This window comes from Hipposideros armiger, unplaced genomic scaffold (assembly GCF_001890085.2).
Source record: "Hipposideros armiger isolate ML-2016 unplaced genomic scaffold, ASM189008v1 scaffold_482, whole genome shotgun sequence".
NCBI lineage: Eukaryota > Metazoa > Chordata > Mammalia > Chiroptera > Hipposideridae > Hipposideros > Hipposideros armiger.
In genome coordinates this window covers 1,120,738-1,141,094 of record NW_017731832.1, presented here as the reverse complement: position 1 = coordinate 1,141,094, position 20,357 = coordinate 1,120,738, and the positions used below count along the sequence as shown (strand labels likewise).

Genomic DNA, 20,357 nt, shown 5'->3' with positions numbered 1-20,357 from the left:
TGCTCTCACCAGCTGAGCCATCCTGCCACCTGTTGGCAGCTCAGCTCAGGCGCAGCTCACTGGCCCATGTGGGAATCGAACCGGGAACTCCGTTGCTCAGAGCTCACACTCTTAACCAACTGAGCCACTCAGCCGGACCAAGAGATAATATTTTTTAAATACAAAAAGCAGACAGTGTATTGAGAGCAATTTTGTTTCCCAAAGCAGAATACGACTATAATTTCTTTGCTTCCCTGTACTATCCCCATCACCTGTGCAGCTAAGTTGATAGATATCCACTGTCTTAAAGTTTAGGTCTTCAGAAAAACTTCCTCATCTTCCTTCTCATCTCTTAGGACTTGCAGAGGCCCTTTGCTGTTGTGTACAGCCCAAGGAGGCCAACAGTTTTAGATTGAAATAAACACCAAGTGTAGGATTTGAAATAAACACCACTGAGTGTGGGAGACACTGTGCAGGACTTGGTAGAGGATACAAAGGTGAATAAGAGAGAGTTCCTGCTTTCCACCGGTTTACAGTGCAGTGATTCCTTTTAGGAATTGACTGTTACAAAACTCTCAGCTTATTAATTTGCAAGAATTAGAAGGCTGATGGGATCATTTTGGGAGGAAACTACAATTCTCTCTTGGGTTGTGTGCTTCCCTTTCCCTCTCCATGTCGTTGCTTATATTTCAGTGTACCATAGAGAGCATTTTCCCAGGATTTGCAAGCCAGCATATGTTAATGAGGTCTCTGAACACAGTTGCATTGGTTCCCATCATGTATTCCTGGTCCCCTCTCCAGCAGAACTTTATGGTATGTATTGAAAGCACTGGGATCATTTAAACGATATGATTTTCTTGTGTTGATATGCTCACGCTCCTCTTTGGGTAAATATTATCAGACTATACTTGAAGCTTGGACATGCAGGGCAGAATGCTTTTGTAATTTATTATATTTACTGTAAAAAGCACATTTGCAAGTTGTTGTAACTTGTTAGATTTTGTATACTCTCTGAAGTATACTTCTGGGTCAGTGCTAGTTCTTTTTTGAATGGATGAGCCTGGGCAAGTCTCCAGTTTTCCCTTACTACCTTGGCCCAATTTTGCAACATGTGCAGTTAAATGCAGTTTAAATCAGACACTTGAGGCTTAAGCAGCTTGACAGCTCCCTGCTGATGGTGCAATCCTTTCTGAATCCCCTAAAGACAAGATGCTATGAAAGAAAATGAGATAAAGGAGGCACACAGTGATCCATAATTCTTTCATCTGGGCCTTTACGCTGACTCCTACAAGGATTATTTGTGGTCCTGCTAATCAGTCCTCTCCAAATACTGCCGGTGCTTATCATCTGCCTGGTGACAGATAGCAGTTCTTCTGACCGGAATAGGATATAGGTTTACAGAAGGGAATCCTCTCTTGGAATAAAACTTTAGAGTAATTTTACTTTGCTACTTGAGGATTTAAGAATGACTATGTTCTTTGCTGAACCCCCTCCCAAAAAATCTGTTAGTATTGTTTATTGCCAGGAAATATTCGTAGTTCACACTGTGATTGACTTTAGGTTTCCATGGAGTATGATTGACATGAGTTGTAATCATAATTTTTATTATGATTATGGGAGATTAATCTTACTGTGTATAATATAATATCCAAAAATTTTATGGTTGCTCAGTTTATAGTCTAAATATTCTAGTTATATACGAGTATATTCTTTTTTTTTTTTTAAGATTTTTATTGGGGAATTGGGGGATAGGAACAGCACTGGGGAATTGGGGGAAGGGGAACAGACAAGTTGCTGTCCTTTTGTTCTTCAGTCTAGTTGTGGAGGACGTTNGTCCTTTTGTTCTTCAGTCTAGTTGTGGAGGACGTTGTTTCACTGGCCCAAGTTGGCACCATCATTGCGCTCTTCCCAGGCGAGGCAGATCAGTCACTGGCTTCTGGACAGCCGCTCACGGCAGCTGCTGGCTGCTCACGCTGGCTGTTGGCTACACACGGTAGCCCATGGCAACCCACTGCAGCAGGGGCTGCAGCCTACAGCATCCCAGCTCCAGGTTGAGCTGTTGTTCAGCATCTTAGCTGTAGAGGGCAGTGTCACTGGCCCTCATGTGGGATCCAAACCAGGGCCCTCTGGCGTCCCAAGCCAGCTCTTAACCAACGTGCCACTCGGCTGGCCCATGAGTATATTCTTGGAAGCCTTCCTTTTTATCTTTCTCCTTATGAAAAGAATTAGAATTGAAGACCTTTTAGATTGTTTTTAGGTGATGTTAATACCTATTTCACAATGATGTTTAGTGGATAAAATGAGATAATATGTGGAATCATTGTGAAAAATAAATGTGCTGTCAAATTTTAGTTATTGGTGGAAATATCACTTTTAGTATCATGATGAACATTTGGTAGTTAATATCAAGTAGTTAAACTGACTTACCCCAAAAAAGTAGCATTGCCCCCTTCCTACTTGAGGTTTTGTTGGCAAAACAAAATGGCCAGTCTTTAAAATGCAGGAAACCCTGTGACCAAAGTCATTTTTAGGACATTCAAGCAGCAAAAAAGGTTCAGCAAAGATTTCATTAAACAGAAAAGAGAAGATGCATAGTGGATTCATGAAACAAATCACATCTGGTTTGATTTCAGGTAGAAGATGAGACAGTTTTGTGCAATATTCCCTACATGGGAGATGAGGTGAAAGAAGAAGATGAGACTTTCATTGAGGAGCTGATCAATAACTACGATGGGAAAGTCCACGGTGAAGAAGGTAGGGGTGCTGAACTCTTTGGGAAAAGACTTTGTTAGAATGGTGCCTCTTCTTTGGTCCATCATTATCTTCCTTTTATCTGCTGCCTCATGGCGTACACACTGAAGAACATTTAATTGTCATCACATGGCTGGAAATAAAAATTTTATGTTGAAAATATTCCAGTTTAATTTTAAAAGGAGTTGGGACATAAAAGGATTGTGTAGTAATCAGTGGCTGGAAAGAAAGTTCAGTGTACAGATAAGTTTGATCTTAGAAGTTTTCCATAAACCCATCCAAGGCCATTTGTTCTTCATTGCCCTTACTCTGAGAACAGCAATGAGCGTGACCTCTCTGTCCTACTTTGATCCAGATATGCCCTGGATCTCTCAGAAGTTGGTTATAATAGCATGACTTTCCTAAAAGCAATTCATTTGGATTTAGTCATAGTCCCAGAAAAAGCTGTCAGTGTGTAATAAGTGGCTAGATGGGGAGAGACTCCCCATTGATTTGCAAATCAATAGCCTCACCTGCTCTTTTGACAATTGGGGTTGCTGTTGCGATGCTGTTGATATGCGTTTACCCACAGCGCCCCCTAGTGTTCAAAGACTTTCTCCTAAATTGTAGTATAAGTAGTATGATTTTAGGAAAAAATGCTGCCTTTTGATTCAGGGAGGTGACTACTAGACCCATCAGCAGCAAAACCAAGTACGTTTTCATTTTATCATTCTTTTTCTGTCCCGTTTGAATTGTTTGTACGTTTTTGTGAGATTTTGCACCGTAAATACAGATTGACCTGTGACTGAAGGAGTGAAGTACCCCAATAAGAATAAAGCCTGTAACTGGATTTCTCATTCTAGCCAGCTGAACTGTTGCAGTTATAAGAGCCAATCAAATGATTGTAATTTCCTGGTTGTCCATATAAAAGCATGTACATGTTATCTATCTGGGCCTGGGATTGAATATAACAAAACATTCCTAGGAGGACTAATGGAGTATGAAACAACCACTGCTCATCCTTCTAATCCTGATGTTGCAGAGATGATCCCTGGATCTGTCCTGATTAGTGATGCTGTTTTCCTGGAGTTGGTAGATGCCCTGAACCAATACTCAGATGAAGAGGAAGAAGGGCACAATGACACCTCAGATGGAAAGCAAGATGACAGCAAAGAAGACCTGCCAGTAACACGAAAGAGAAAACGACATGCTATTGAAGGTAAATAGCACTAAGTAAATGTTACTTCCACTTTGAAAGTAACAGGGAGAGGGAAGATGGAAAAAACAAAAGTTTATTGCTTATTAAAGGCTGTTATTGGTCCACTTAAAAGGAAAAAAATGATCATTGAAAAATAACTTAAGATAGTTGTGATCTAGCTGAAGAAGAAGGTAGAAGAACTTAGAGAATAATTATTGTTCACGTCTAATTATGAAAGTGATGTATTTGGAAAACATGGAAAGTTATAAAGAAGAAAATAAAATTGTCTTATAATCCTGCTACCTAGGAATAACCAGCATTAATATTTCCTTCTAGACCTAAAAGATGTATACTTGTGTGTGTGTGTGTGTGTGTGTGTATATGTATATATCTAATACAATGTTATATGTCAATTATGTCTCAATTTTAAAAAAATCTATACATATAAATCAACCTATTTGTATATGTTATGTGAAATTAGGATCATGCCATATGTGTGTTTACACAAATATATAATTTTATATCCCTTTTTATTTAATCTTACATCATGAGCACTTTTCCATGTTGTTAATGTTTAATTATTTAATGTTTAACTGTACTCTATGTTATTTAATTGTACTATATGTCCAGGGACATAGTGTCTCTCTCATTATAACTGTAATAAGTTATAGTATCAGTCTTTTTCTTCACCATCAACATTAGGACAGGATTCTTCTATGTTCAGGTCTCTCCATGAAAACTCTGGTTTCGCCTCCAGATTTTATCTTGGAATGCGGATTTTGTTGTTCATATATAGATGACTCTGATTTCCTTATTTACTGGTAGCCTATTAGATAAGTCCAGGTAGCCTTGACCTTTTTTATATAGTTCCAAACAGTCAATGGTGACTTAACAAAGCAGCTCTCATCAAAATGCTGTGACAAAAGGAAAATGATCAAACAGCTTTGCTTACATACTCTGATTATAGATAGCACTCAGGAGCTTTTTGTCTCTTCAAATACAGGCAACAAAAAGAGTTCCAAGAAACAGTTTCCAAACGACATGATCTTCAGCGCAATTGCCTCGATGTTCCCTGAGAATGGTGTCCCAGATGACATGAAGGAGAGGTAGGGAAAGTTGTCCCCCTCAGGCCGTGTAGAGTCCTTGGGCAAAAAGTTTTATTCAAGCCTGTATTTGGTTAATAAAAAGCCTTGCTTGTGATAAGTGCACTGTGATTTGCCCTCACTTCTGATTATTGTTTACTTGCTTACCTCTAAATGCCCATTTCCATATTAAGTGTCATTGTTTGCTGGTTTTTGAGTAAGTCTGGGCAGAGAACTTTTAAAATTCTGCCATTTTTCTGGAGGGTTACTCCAGCACCATAATTATCAAATCTTTTTCCTTCCCTTACTTTCAGACACATGCCCAGCCCAGCAGAATTACAGTGGTGTACCCACTTAGTTATATATCATTCCGTCATCAATAAGACCCATAAAAACATTCATCTTCCCTTTGCAAACTACCTGGATGACTGTCAATATTCAATCTGTATTTTCTCTGTGGAAGCATTTCCTTGGAAGGAACTTTCTCTCTCTTTTCTTAAACAGGTATCGAGAGCTAACAGAGATGTCAGACCCCAATGCACTTCCCCCTCAGTGCACACCCAACATCGATGGCCCCAATGCCAAGTCTGTGCAGCGGGAGCAGTCTCTGCACTCCTTCCACACACTTTTTTGCCGGCGCTGCTTTAAATACGACTGCTTCCTTCACCGTGAGTGGGGCTACTCTGAAATGCTCTCCTGTTTTTTATACCCAGCCACCATTTCCTTCTCTTTATTGTAGCTTATCAGATAGAGTTCCGGGCTTCTGATTGGATAATGGTTTTACAAAGGGTCAGTTCTGTTTTCACTTGTTCACTTATAGTGCAGTGTGTTTTGCGTGGGCAGGACAGAATAACCAGCAACATAATTGTTCCTAACTACCTCCTAGCTTTGAAAGGATTGTGTTGATGTCAGAAATGATTAAATTTTGTGCACCTTGATGGTAGCTGTTAATATCTGAATTCTACACTAGCTCCCTAATTCAGTTTTGTTCCTCCCATCCTGTCAAATGGATATACCATTGGAAACAGGGCAGTGTTGTGTTTTCCAGCTTTTCATGCTACCCCTAATGTATATAAACGCAAGAACAAAGAAATCAAGATTGAACCAGAACCATGTGGCACAGACTGCTTCCTTTTGCTGGTACGTTCTTAAGCTGTTCTGCCATTGTTAACTTTGTTGAAAATTGAGCAGGAAATGGTCCTTGGGCTTTCTGCCCCTGGAATCACAAACCAAGTAAGACAATAATAGCATTCTGGGGGTCATAAGGTGCAAATAAAACATAACTTTTGTCCTTAAGGAGCTCCCAGATACTGGGGCAGTAGGACTGTGAAGTTAGTCTTATGAAGTGAGGTTTGAAGAGCATCGAAGTCTTTTCTGCTCTAAGTATCATCTACTCAGATTTCAGAATCTGAAACTGTACTCTTTGAATTGGAGCTCTCTCTCTCGCTCTCTCTCTCGCTCTCTCTCTCGCTCTCTCTCTCGCTCTCTCTCGCTCTCTCTCTCTCTGTAACTTAATAGAAGTTTATATGCACAGGTTTTCTTTTATTGCTTTTAAGAAATCAGTATATATTCAAATATAACACTGGAGCATCCCCTCCCCCAACTTTTTATTAAGAAAACTTTCAGTCATGCAAAAAAATTGAAAGAGACCTTTCTCCTCGATTTAATAAAATTTTTTCCATATTTGCTTTATTCCTATGTTTATGTGGATGTATCTTTGTTAAGCTACTAGAAAATAAGTTGCAAACATTGCAGTGCTTGTATGCTATTACAGCATGCATCTCCTAAAAATAAAAACATTCCCTTCCGTAACCATGTTATGACAGCTAAGAAAATTAACAAGAATTTCATAATATCTATCCATTCCATATTCAAATATTTTCAGAGGTACCAAGAATAGCTAGTTGTTGTTTTTTTTCCAAACCAAGATCATGTTGTCATGCATCATATTTTGTTATTAGGTCTTTTCAGTCTGTTTTAATCTCAGATAATTACTTCACTTTTTTTTCTTTTCTTTTTAAAAAGCTCAGACTAGTTGTCTTCTAGGATGATCCCGTATTCTGGATTTGTCTGTTATTTCCTCCTGGTATCATTTAGCTTGTTACTCTATCTCCTATTTCCCATAAGCTAGAATTATCTCTGGAGGCTTAATTATATTTATGTTAAACAATTTGAGTAAGAATACATTATAAGCGATATTGTGTGGGTCACATTGTAGCATAGGCATATAATACAGGTTTAATTAATTTCAAAACTTTTCTTTTGGCATTTCCTTGAGGGTCTACAGTATAGTGTTCTGAATATCATTAGTAATGGTAAACCTTTGTCCTTTACACATAGATTTAGTTTTCAGAAACATCTAAAAGTCTTTGGGAACCAAGACTGATAAGGAGATAGACGATCAAGCTGAATGATAGTTATTTGGTTTTTTAAAAAAACTCATAGCTATAAAGTAATGAAACAGTATTTTGCCAAGTTTAATATACTGATTTGGAGGGAAGTTTCAAAATGAAGTAGTAATATTGTACAAATTCAGGAATTACACATTTTATTATGGAAACAGAGGCAGAGCAGTAGAATGTAAAGAGCAGCATGGCCTGGGGACAAGGGGTCCTGATTCTTGTATCCACTCTGGAACAATTAGCTATATACGCTCAAGCAGGTCCCTCCTCTCTGAACCTCATCTCCTTATCTATAGGAGCATGTGTTCTCAAATTCCAAACAGCTAACCTGCAAATGAATTTTAAATATAACTCACTGGAAAACTGAAGATGCATAGATTATATCTTTTTTAAAATTACTGTAAAGGATAGCTCTTTGGTGAAGAGGTATAAGTTTGTATGTTTCAGAACATTTGTTAAATGTCTATTGTATGGTCACACTTATATGGAACAGAGCAAAAAAATTAAAGAGACAATATCACTGCATGTAAGTACAGATGTTAAAGCAGAAGGTTTGTGATGGTGCAATCAATATGGTGACTCTGGGGCTGTTCCTGTTTTCTACCTGTACACATTTTCTACACATTTGTCCATGGCAGGAAGGAGCAAAGGAATACGCCATGCTCCACAACCCTCGCTCCAAGTGCTCTGGTCGTCGCCGGCGAAGGCACCACATGGTCAGTGCTTCCTGCTCCAACACTTCAGCCTCTGCTGTGGCTGAGACTAAAGAAGGCGACAGTGACAGGGACACAGGCAATGACTGGGCCTCCAGTTCTTCAGGTACAGCGAACAGAAAATGATCTTTTCTTTCCACACAAGGACTCTGGTAAATCCAGGACCGCTACCTAACACTTAACATGACTACGTGGAGATCGGGAATATTTTTGTTCCTAACTCTGCTGCCTTTTTAAGTAGAATGAAGTTACTTCTGAGTTTATGGCCAGCTACTGATGAGATCTGCATTCCACCTGCTGTGTCTCTTATTTCTTCCTCTCTTAGAGGCTAACTCTCGCTGTCAGACCCCCACAAAACAGAAGGCTAGTCCGGCCCCACCGCAGCTCTGTGTAGTGGAAGCGCCCTCGGAGCCTGTGGAATGGACCGGGGCCGAAGAATCTCTTTTTCGAGTCTTTCATGGCACCTACTTCAACAACTTCTGTTCAATAGCAAGGCTTCTGGGGACTAAGACGTGCAAGCAGGTACTGTCTGAAAGTAGCAGGAACAAGCGTGCGCCCTCCTTTCACGCACTGCTCTCAGCTGCCTATTGGGGAGAAGCTGCCTCAGGCTCAGTCCCCCATGAGCCTGTGCTGCTGGTCCAGGCAGCTGGTTCCCCAAACATGGGGCTTCCTGCAAAGGCCAGGCTTACCAGTGCTTACCAAGAGCCACTGTAGCTCCTCTAGACCTAGTATACCCTTTTAGTTTTTTTTGTTTTTTTTTTGGTTCTAGCCTTTTCTTCTAAATGCATATTCGTTTCCTAGCAGGGACTCCTGGGTCTTTCTGGGGATCTCCTTACCTAGCATACGCCTGCTCCTACCTCTAGCCACAGCCACTGCTCCCTCCATCAGTCTCTTCATTGCTTTATTTTCCTAACGTTCTACCGCTAGATTTTCTAATTACCACCCCGAGTAGCTAAGCCTGGACCTCGCCCTTCTCATTCGTACCATCACAAGAATCACAGTTTGATAGTAGCCGCCAATGCTCTGGAGGCAGGAAGAGGCTGCAGTGAGAAGACACTGAAGAACAGGTATAGAGAGTCAGGAGTCAGGGCCAATTTATCCGATGAAAAAGGAACACCAGAGCTTGAGCCCTGCTCACTTGGCTTCTCAACTTCTGGAGGAGTCCCTGTGGCCTAAGTTCATGTTCCTGTACTTAGAACAAGCAATAGAACCAGGAATTGAAGTGCCCTTTGCTTTCATTGTGGAGCTCAGACCTATATCTCTGAAGCACAGATTCTTAACGTAAAGATCTATCGAATTGGGTGCAAAACAATTTTTGTGTGTATTTTCCTGAGAAGATTTATACTTTTCATAGAATCTCAAGAATGCCTATAACCAAAAAGGAAAAGAAAGAGCCCAAAACGAATGCTATGAGGGAAGAAGCACCATGAAAGGGAAACTGGTCTTCCTGAAATGCTGTCCTACTGAAGTAGTTAAGGCGCTGACGTCTTTATACCAGCAGAGGGAGCCAGTGCTTAGCCGGGTGGTAATGTTTATGTGGGGTCTTACACTCAGGTACACAAAGTTGCCCTTCCTAAGAGACAGATAACTGTTGGTAAGAATCAGCCCATGCAGATTCTTGCAGAATCAGCCCATGCAGCCCAGGCAGGCAGAGCAGTAGATGAAAGCTACTAACCAGGAAAACTGTAATTGTGCTCAGTTGAATTTCTCCTTTCTCAAATCAGGATAAATACTTAATTAACTCAGAGCCAGTGCCTCTCCCTGACTGAAAAGATGCTGTCAGCTGCCTACGAACTCTCCAGAATGCTCCCTAGCCCAGCACCTGGCTGGGTCCCTTATATGACCTCCCAGCTCAAGAAGGCATGACAAGTCTTCTTGGATTTCTCTTCCAGGTTTTTCAGTTTGCAGTCAAAGAATCGCTTATCCTGAAGTTGCCAACAGATGAGCTCATGAACCCCTCACAGAAGAAGAAAAGAAAGCACAGGCAAGGGTCAAACAAAGACTTCTGTGGCCAGGCTGTTCCCTGTGCTCTCACCTCCCCGTGGGCTTCTCATCTGCCTCCCTCTCTAGCCACTGCCCATCCATTTGGCATTGCACAGCAGAGGGCCAGCCTTTTCAGTGCTCCCTGCGGGTCTGTGCCTTGGATCAGCCAGCCCTTCCCCTGTCCCTAGATGCTGTGCATGATGAGATAACTATCTAGTTTTCCATTTACGCTCTTGGCCAGTACAGCGTGAGCTGGCCTCATGGCTCTACCCTGAGGCCTTTTCCCCCCTGGGTGATTAGTTACCACTGTACCCACTCCTCCACCATGATCAGAGTTGTTTTGTTTTGTTTAGTTTTTGGCATTTGTGTTGTTTTTCTAAGTTGCATAATAACATTGTTTTCTAGCTAGCTTTTGCTTAGAGGGGGAAGTTTTTTAAGAACAATCTGACAATCTGCCTGACTTGGTTCCCTAATGACTATCACCTACTGAAGGAAGGAACTGACACCTTTTCTAGATAGTTCCTTTCAGTTCCCTTTCAGTTTCTTTACTCAGAGCATATTCCTGAAAATCCTGCTCACCTCCCCAGCTCAAAACTCCCCCATATCTCCACCTCCCCGAAGGCTGGAGAGAGGTGAGAGGGAGAAACAATAACATTTTAATAGATATAGAGGGTTGGGTTTTGTTTTGTGTCTTTTTTGTTTCATGTATGTTTGTTAAGGGGATATTGTTTATGTTTAAATCTTGAGGCATAGACCAGCTGAATTTGGGATGGGCTCCAGCTCCTGTGTACCAGAGTAGAGGCTTTCTGTGAAGGGATTTGGGGAGGATACTCCCTAATTATCAAACTGCAGTCCTCAGAGCAGGCCACATTGTCCTTGACCCGAATCTGCAGAGTTCCTCAGGGCCATGACCGAGACCTATCCTGTCTCTCTTTTTCAGGTTGTGGGCTGCACACTGCAGGAAAATTCAGCTGAAGAAAGGTAAGCTCCACCAGGGCATTCTTCAGCAGTTTAGCTCTAGGTCTCATCCCTGTGGCCATCCCCTGCCCCAACTGCAGCTGCACTTGTTGACCTTGTAACTCTTCCACAGGTTGCAGATATCTCTGCAGCAGCTGAGAACAGCTCAGCTTCTCACTGCAGCTGCGAAGACCTCTTAGGAGGTAGAGTTATGGGCCTCGTGGTCTCTGATTTTCATAGTGGGCCATTTGCCAGGTTCTAGACATCACTTAAAGTTTGGAATAGCTACATTGTAGTCCCGGACCATTTCCACACTCCCCACAAAGCAAATCCCCCACCGTAGCTTAGGAACAACCATCATCTAGGATTGCCTCTCACTTCAGGTACTAAATATACGTCCAAGGTTATAGTTAGAAGACGTCTCCTTTGAAGCAGGGCCATTGGACACTTGGGAGGGAGGGCAGCTAGGGACCATAGGCACAGCAGTGTCCTGGTCTGTTCTTCTTTCTCCTAGATAACTCTTCCACACAAGTGTACAACTACCAACCCTGCGACCACCCAGACCGCCCCTGTGACAGCACCTGCCCCTGCATCATGACTCAGAATTTCTGCGAGAAGTTCTGCCAGTGCAACCCAGACTGTAAGAGTTCTCTGTTGTCCTCTGGAGTCTAACAAAGCAGTTGGTCTCATTGCATCCCAGGTTTCCCTCCCCTCCTGCACCTTTTGCTACTTAGGGGCGTTCTGATATTCTCTTTGCTGTGTTTTAAGCATTCTACAGAGGAAACGAGACTTAAGATCTGAAAAAGTCATTTTTAAAAAATCCTTGGGGGGGGGGTGATCAGTTAGCTCAGTTGGTTAGAGCGTGGTCCTGATAACACCAAGGTTGCTGGTCCAATCCCCGCATGGGCCACTGTGAGCTGCGCCCTCCTTAAAAGGATCAACTATGCCATTGCAGCATGAAAGCAATGTGTAACCAAGGACCATGGCTGTTTCCCAATAAAATAAACAAAAAAACAAACAAAAACCCTTAGGTGTATGATTCTAAAAGCCACAATTAGACGGAAATCAGATACTTTCCCAACTTCACCTTCCAGGGCAGATTTAAGAAATATGGGGATCTTTTCCTTATAGTACAGTCATAGCCTCCCTTTCCAGGATGTTGCTTTACAGTATATACAGGTTACAATTCTGTGCGTGTCTATTTTAGTTTAACATTGGGAGTTTTAATATCAGGTCAGTCTGGATGTTAGCAGAAGGTGGGATAGAGGCTAAAAGTGCTTCTCTTTCACCTCGTATCCCACCATGCCCTTCCCCTCTGAAGGCAGTTTGATGGCAGCCTTCAGAGCTTGCAGAACTGGGTGCCCAGGCAGCTGTGCTAGAAGTGCCTCCTAACCCATAGCAGACATCAGTCTTAACCACAGCAGAGCAGTGCTTGTGCTGGGGAGGGCAGTGGGTAGAGGAGGGTAGCATAGGTGGGTGCACCCTGTTCTCAGAATGATTGTTATTTGATGTTGAGTATTTACCACTGAAAAGCACTGATTTCATTTTCTTTGGGGCAGTGTCTGCCTCTCTTCCAAATTCCACCAACACAGGGGAAGGAGAGCTTTGTTGGGGAATCTCTAGGAAACACCTCTCGTCGTCAAACCTGCTCTTTGGACTCTCAGGCATGAATGTTGGGAGGCACTCCATTTTCATTGGAAGAAAGTTCGAGTATTGGTTGATTATTGGGAAGGGAACTTCTCTCCTATTTTGCCAAATATTCTTGAACACATAACATTTACTTCCTTGCCGTCCCTTGAATCAAACCTCAGCCCCACCATTAGCCTGCTTCTCTTCCTAACCTTACCTGTCCCCCCACCCAGGTCAGAACCGGTTCCCTGGCTGTCGCTGTAAGACCCAATGCAATACCAAGCAGTGTCCTTGCTATCTGGCAGTGCGAGAGTGCGACCCCGACCTGTGTCTCACCTGCGGGGCCTCCGAACACTGGGACTGCAAAGTGGTTTCCTGTAAAAACTGCAGCATCCAGCGTGGCCTCAAGAAGGTGAGGGCTTTTCTCAGGATTCTGGGCCGGATAATGGAATGGGAAAGACTAAATAGTCCTGAGCAGCCCCTTCCTACGGGTTCCTTACAGGGTTTGTACATGAAAGTGCTTGGTAAATTCTAAAAGACACACGTTTACTGAATTACATTTTCTGTCCCAGTGAGGGATTAGAACAGTGACCCCCTGAACTGGCCAGGCTGAAAGGAGCAGAGAGGATGGACAAGTCATTGTCTATTTTTACTTGACACGCAGCAGTGGCTTCTCATAGACCCAGCCCCAGGTCCCCAGGTCTAGAGGAAGAGGTGTCGTGTTTCCTTTCACCACCTCCCTTTTTTGTTTTCTCTCCTATCAGAACAGAATGGCTTAGCCCGTTTTCTGTTTTCAGATCCTCTTACCAGTTGCTAATTCTTTCCACCCTGCCCCCCACCGTCCACGTGCACATTGGGCACACATTCCCCTTACTCACACACCCTGTGGTCTGAGGTTCCACTCCCTCTTCCCAGCACCTGCTGCTGGCCCCCTCAGATGTGGCCGGATGGGGCACCTTCATTAAGGAGTCTGTGCAGAAGAATGAGTTCATTTCTGAGTACTGTGGTGAGGTGAGTGCTATCGGTTTGGCCCACGTTCTTATCTGGGGAGATACTGATGAGAAACCCTGATTTTCTGTGGTCCAGGCTTCTGTGAGTTAATCTCTAAATAACTCAGCTGATTTCTCATATAGCCTCTCAGGGGATCCCACAGAACTGTTTGTAATCCTGAAACAAACCACTCTTCTTTGACTCTTTGGCAGCTCAGGCCACACAAGCAGGGCAGGTGGGGGATTCTCTGCAGCCTTAATACTGACCAGCCTGGGTGGGAATTGGAACGAAATAACCTGAGCTCTATCTTTTATGATTCGTATCATGATACTCAGTAAGCACCTGTGTGTGACACTGCCCCCTCCCCGTCCTTTCTAGGGGCAGGGTAGCATGCCCTGAGCAGACAGCCTGATCTCCCTGTTTGTTCCTTGTCTGTCTCTGTAGCTCATCTCTCAGGATGAGGCTGATCGACGAGGCAAGGTCTATGACAAGTACATGTCCAGTTTCCTCTTCAACCTGAACAACGGTACGGAGTCTCTGTCTCTCATCCCAAGGTGCTCTCGGGCAGGTCTTCCTGCCAGATTTCCCTTGCTGTGGTCCGGGTTCAGATCAGCTCTGAATCTTCCAACAGATGCAGAGAGCAAGGTGGTGAGATTGAATTCAGAGACACCATGAGCCACAGTTCACTTGCTTTGGGAAAACATCCATTTCCAGGTTGTGTTTGTAATCAGAGCACTGAGCACTTAGACCTCAGAAGATCTTTCTACCCAGTAGATAGAAAGAGGAGATCCATGATTCCAACAAAAAGGGGGGACCCAAAAGGAGTGCTCCCTCAGGAATCTGCCTTCTTATACGGCCTGCTTTCCCGCTCCTGATAGTTCACTGGAGTTCAAAATTCCCGCTGGATTCTCGTGTTTCTGTTACCATTTGATTGATTTTAAACTCAGGCTCAAGAAGCTATGGAGTTGCCTGGTGAGCTCATTCATGGTCTTCCTTGGTTTACAGATTTTGTAGTGGATGCTACCCGGAAAGGAAACAAAATTCGATTTGCAAACCATTCAGTGAACCCCAACTGTTATGCCAAAGGTGAGTGAGTGCCCAGTGACCTGAGAATGGGAGCTTCATTTACTATGATCTCTATCCCTTATTCAACTTTTTTATAGTTGAGTTATTTTTTGTCCAAAGATAATTATGATTAATGTCTGGTATCGTTTTGAGCCCCTCTCTCTCTGTTTTATAATCTTCTTTTTTCACTGAATACATTATAAACGTTTTCCCCACAAACATGAGTCTTTTAAAGATACTTCTTTAAAAGTATCTTTAAAGATACTTTTAAAGTATCTTTAATGAGATCAGAAAAGCAGATCTAAAAGCGTAGAGGCAACTACCTTCATTGACTACTTTCTAATTCTGCTTCATTTCTGTCTTCACTGGGAATGTGGAGGCAATCAGCTCAGCATCCCTACTGGTTGTTGCCTTGGGGTTGACTAGGAGCCTAGCCCTGGGTTTGTCCTGTTTGCAGTGGTCATGGTGAACGGGGATCATCGGATTGGGATCTTTGCCAAGAGGGCAATTCAGGCTGGCGAAGAGCTCTTCTTTGATTACAGGTAAGGCAGCCAGGAATGGTTCTAGGGAAGTGGCCCTAGAGGTGGAAAGGGTGGCTGTTGGAATTGATTTGGGGGCTTGAGGTGGGTGATAGAGATGAAAGAGAGGGTGTCACGGTGGTCAGGGAGTTTTCTTTGTTCTGATCTCTGGTGCCCTGCCTCCAAACGACACATGGTAAACCGCCGCTAGGAAGTGGGAGGGGAAGTGAAACGGGAGGAGACTCTATCTTCTTAATCACAGAAGCCTGTATTGTAACCTGGTTCCTCCTCCTGCTCCGGGACAGGTACAGCCAAGCTGATGCCCTCAAGTACGTGGGGATCGAGAGGGAGACTGATGTCCTTTAGCCCTCCTGGGCCCCACGCCAGCGCTTATGGTAGCGGCACTGTCTTTGCTTTCGTGCACACACCACTGCTGCTCGAGTTTCCTGCACTCTGTGTCTCCCACACCAAGAAACCCCCACCCACTCCCTCTGTAGTGAGGCCACAGCTGTGTCCAGGGGGAACAAAACTGTCTCAGTGAGAGGGGAGACAGAGGCAGCTAGGGCTTGGGCTCCCAGGAGAGAGCATTGCAGAAGTTGGAGACTGCATCTCAGGCCTCAGAGGAAGAGCGCACAGGCTGGGGGTGGGTGACATATGCTTGATTTCTTGTCACCCAGGCTGTGGTGTAATCAACTTGGGCAGTTTCTAACAAGCATTAGCCTGTAATTCTAACTTTCCAAATCAAGGGTCCCTAAGTAATTGTGTTGCGAGCATATCTCTCTGTGGTCCTCAGACCTGGAGAGGACAGGCTAAGTCTAGTACCTGGAGCTTATGAGTAACCTGGGTTAAAGGTGAGCCTGGTGGGCAGCACAGACTGAATTCACATGGGAGAGGGGTTACCTTACTACCTCTTCCCTTCTGGCAGGGTTTAAACTTAAAGAGTGGGTCCTACGTATAGATACTCAGTGTTGGGAGAAGGAAAGCTTAAGTGCCATCCTTCCATGGACAGAGAGCAAGTACCAGCCTGATGACAGTAATTAAACTGCTAAGCTTGGAGCCCAGCAGGCTTTGAGAAACCTCTGTATATTCTGGAGAGGGATACATTTTCAGATGCCTGGGAGCAAGTGCCAGTGCCCTGTTAGCTCCATCCAAAGTTCTAGCTTAGCAGTTGCAGGCAGGCATTATGCTGCTACCGAAGAAGCATGGGGGGTGTGCCGGGCTGGGTGTGAGCGCTCTGGTTCCCTGGATCTGTACTTGTTTTCAGGCCTTTCATTCTCCTTAGAGGCCAGGCCCACAAGGCCACTGTTACTTATCTCTTCTGGGTAGATGGACGCAGACTTGGGCTAGAGAGGGAGAAGGTTGTTGGTGTGATTTACTTTCCTGTCTGTAGCACCTGCTGTTGGAAAGGGTGAGTTGACAGTATGTGTTTGGATAGTGGGTAGTAAGGGGCTCCCAAATTGCACGTGTTTAGGATGGCATCACATGTGCACTGCAGACTGGCAGAGGATATTTGAAGTGTCGAGAAGACTACCTGTGCCAATCCATGATGCCATTCTCTCTGGGATTCATGCAGAGCAAAGCACTTTATTTCTTTTAGAAGGTCTCTAAATTGAGGTGGAGTTAGAGTTAAGGTCTCTGGGGTCCTTGCCCAAATCCCATTCCTGAAGGAGGAGGAAGGAGAGGGGTGGAAGATTCTCCTCCAGTTCTGTCTCATCTTATGGTGGAGGCAGGAGAGGCTAGCTGCCTTGACACAGAAGAATTGAGTGAGAATGGGGCCAAAGAGCTTTCCTGCGTCTGTGGCTTGTGTGCTGAGCTGGCAGGGAATAAGGAGCATTGTGCTGGGTAAAAGGACATGGGCAGGTACAAGCTGGCCGAGGGAGTATTAGGGAGCAGGCTTCTCCCTTCTCTCTGGGGAATCAGAGACTCTTTTTCCCAGCCTATGCTGACCACTCCCTTTCTCCAACCCCACTGGCCATCCCCTGAAGCAAGGAGTGGGGTTCCCTCTGGCCAAGCAGCTTCCCAGGGATTTTTGTGGGACATGCATGCACACACACACACACACACACACACTCACACTCTCTCACACACTCACATACTCATTCACCACACTTGTGGGCACATGCACTTAGCACAGAGCACATGCCCAGCCAGCGCCTGACAGAAGCTTCTTCCCACCTGTTTGGGCCAGCCCCCGCCATGATTCTGAAACATACATCTACTGTGATTTGTATTCATTGTGCATTGGGGACACCCTCCAGCTGGACTGTGGGCTCTGAATTACTCATAAATTATAGGGAAAAACTAGAGACGGATGGAGGAGGAGGAGTTAGGTCTGTCTGAAATGCCAGGGGCTGGCCACGAGGAATCGGTGGGGAAAAATTACATCCAGCCTTGGAGAGGCTAGACTGATCCCTCCCTTCCCTCAGTGTGCAGACTCACTGTGGTCGATCCCCTCCTTCCCCCGTTTCAGACCACTAATACTCCTGTTCCTCCAGCATTCCCATCCTTTTTCCCTGCTGTCCCCCACCTTTAATGACGGGTCTCAATCCCTCCCACCAGACATGCAATGATGAATGGAGCAAGGTGGTGGGGGCTGGGGGTGGGGGAGGCTGGTATATGTGCGGCTTTATTGCCAGTGAATTTCACGCACTTTAAAAGTCCTGTGGCTTGTGACCTCTTATCTGAATAAAGTGGCAGAATCCATTTTGGCAAGTTTTGTACCGTGTGCTGTGGAGCTGGAAGGACCCAGCGATGGTGGTACAGGGGCAGCATGAGCTGAAGCTTTAGCATTCAGATTCCCGCTTGTCCACTGAGATCTGGGGCTGGGGTCTAAGGGGTTGGCACGAACCAGTCAGGCTTCTGGTGGGTGATGCAAGAATTCTGAGGCCTCCCTGTAGAAATCCCTGAGCCTTCAGCTTAGCTCCCTTAAAACCATCCCCCTTACCCCTAACCATGACACCAGCTACCACACACAGATTGGGGCTCTGCCACTCTGCTTTATTAGAACGGCTCCGAGTCAGAGCACAGCTTCACGGTGGAGGCTGGATCAGGCTGGGTGAGTGACCAGCAGACCTCCTTGGACTTCCAACACAGGAGAAGCAAACTACAGACCGTGGGCACAGCACAGGACAGTCGATTGATTTTTTTTCTTTTATATATAAACTGATAATTTAAAAATTAGAGTAATTATATAGAATTTCTCTAGAGAGACTTTGCAACAAAAAACATATATAAAGAATATGACCTCCTGGGCAAATGAAGCAGCATCTCTGAGCGGGGGGAAGAGGGCTCCTCATGCACTGGAGAGGGGGCCAAGCCTCTGGACAGGCACCAAGGCTGTTTGTTGCATATCTTGGAAGAGGGAGGAAGAATAGAGGGCTGGCTAGTCAATGTGTCTGCATTATTTTTTCTCTATGTTGCAAGTTTTTTATGGCTTTGGCTAAAGCATGTGAAGCAGCGGAGGTACTAAAGTGCTAAACTGAGGCCTTCAGTCTCTGTAAAAAAAAAAAAAAAAAGAGGGTGGGGGACAGCAATGAAGTCCTCCCTAACCCCCAACTGAGTGGAAGCAGATGGAAGACATTCTGCAGGGCAGGGGGGAGACTGGGGGGTATGATTTAGCAGCCTTCTCCCCCCATACCCTGTGCATCCCTGCAATCCCACACATCTGTCCCTGCTGAGATTGAATGTTTGAAGGGAGGCAGTTAATCGCCCCTGCACTCTATTAATCCCTGGCAGCAGCTGGGACAGGGATGTCAGGAAAGGCCTGTCGCAACCCCATGAGGCTTATCCTTTGGGGCAGGCAAACAACCTGGAGTCTGGGGAACGGAAATGGGCAGGGCATTGGTTTAGGCAGTGAGGCTCGGCCACGCCCTTGGTCCCATCTGTAGCTCTGCCCACCTAACGTGGCAGGAGGGGAGTCTTCTGGATGAGCAGAACCAGCTAAGAGGAGCCAAATGTCCCTGACAGGGTGGGGTAGAGGCAGGTACTGGGGGGTTCAGAGGAAATGGACTTGATCCCTGAAGCCCTTCTCCTAATTCATTCAGACCTGGTCTCCTCCAGTATCTGGGGTAGGTTTTGGGGACCAGGGGCTGGGGCTGGGGTTGGGGTTGTGGCTGGAACTTGGGTGGGAGCTGGTGTAGGGGCCGGGGCCTGGGCAGTGCCTGAAGTTGGTAGGGGAGGTTTGCTGCCAGGATGGTAATCGTGGGTGGCCTTGGGCTCATTGGTGTGGTAGGAACCCTTGTAGCGATGATTCTGCAGATAGAAGAGCACCAACATTCCCACCAGCCCCAGCAGCAAGAAGGCCACCAAAACTGAAAGGGAAAAAAGGAACAACTCAGGGCAAATCTTTGGGTTTTCACTGATACACATACGCACATGTATGCTTTTGGCCAAAAGCATGTGTGTACAACAGTGTCTGCTCTATGACCACATCCCTTTATTCCTAAGTGTCTGGTAGGTCTGACTTTCTGGCTTATCCCCTGCTCTCTTCTATTTCTAATATTCTCTTTCTACATCCCTGATAGTTACCCCAGTTTCACATCGCTCTAGATCAGCGGTTCGCAACCTTCCTAATGCCGCGACCCCTTAATACAGTTCCTCATGTTGTGGTGACCCCCAACCATAAAATTATTTTCGTTGCTACTCCATAACTGTAATTTTGCTACTGTTATGAATCGTAATGTAAATACCTTTTTGTTTTCCGATGGTCTTAGGCGACCCCTGTGAAAGGGTCGTTCGATCCCCAAAGGGGTCGCGACCCACAGGTTGAGAACCACTGCTCTAGATGTTACTGTACCCCAATTTCCTCATTCCTTAGCCATAGCCCCATTTTAATCTTTCAATTAAAAGTGTCTAGCATCCTCAAACATTTAAAAATCTCCAGCCCAATTATGTACTACCTTCGGCATAGCCTAGCTCATCCTTCTCTGCAGCACATGCACCTAGTGCCTTCACCACCCCTCGGCCCGCAGGATACAGGGCAGGGAGAGAAAGAATGCTGACAGAGGGCAGAATTTGGAGGTCCGGATAGTGATCACACTACTCACAGCCTAAAAGTATGGCAACCCATCCGTCGTCATGGTAGTATGGGAAGTCTGAAGAGGAGAAAGCAT

At 44.8% G+C, this 20,357-nt stretch overlaps 2 protein-coding genes across 3 annotated transcripts in view; one reads left to right on the top strand and one right to left on the bottom strand.

Annotated features, from left to right (window-relative positions):
* The first annotated feature begins 636 nt into the window (after window positions 1–636).
* EZH1 (enhancer of zeste 1 polycomb repressive complex 2 subunit) lies at window positions 637–18,761 on the top strand. The gene is made up of 17 exons (XM_019667042.1): window positions 637–792; window positions 2,613–2,733; window positions 3,752–3,928; window positions 4,911–5,013; window positions 5,494–5,657; window positions 6,038–6,129; window positions 8,030–8,210; window positions 8,430–8,626; window positions 9,997–10,088; window positions 11,028–11,068; window positions 11,559–11,684; window positions 12,907–13,085; window positions 13,589–13,684; window positions 14,108–14,189; window positions 14,669–14,749; window positions 15,186–15,270; window positions 15,552–18,761. Exons 1-17 carry the CDS (start codon window positions 652–654, stop codon window positions 15,610–15,612), a joined length of 2,019 nt encoding a protein of 672 aa, XP_019522587.1. The 5' UTR covers window positions 637–651; the 3' UTR covers window positions 15,613–18,761.
* CNTNAP1 (contactin associated protein 1) overlaps window positions 18,223–20,357 on the bottom strand; it is a 14,010-nt gene continuing 11,875 nt past the window's right edge. For both annotated transcript variants that reach the window (XM_019667035.1, XM_019667036.1), the window contains exons 23-24: window positions 20,292–20,339; window positions 18,223–19,556 (exon numbers count right to left, since the gene is read on the bottom strand). In XM_019667035.1, coding sequence (XP_019522580.1) covers window positions 19,282–19,556; window positions 20,292–20,339 — 323 coding nt within the window. In that variant the 3' untranslated portion in view covers window positions 18,223–19,281. The remainder of the gene's footprint in view (window positions 19,557–20,291; window positions 20,340–20,357) is intronic.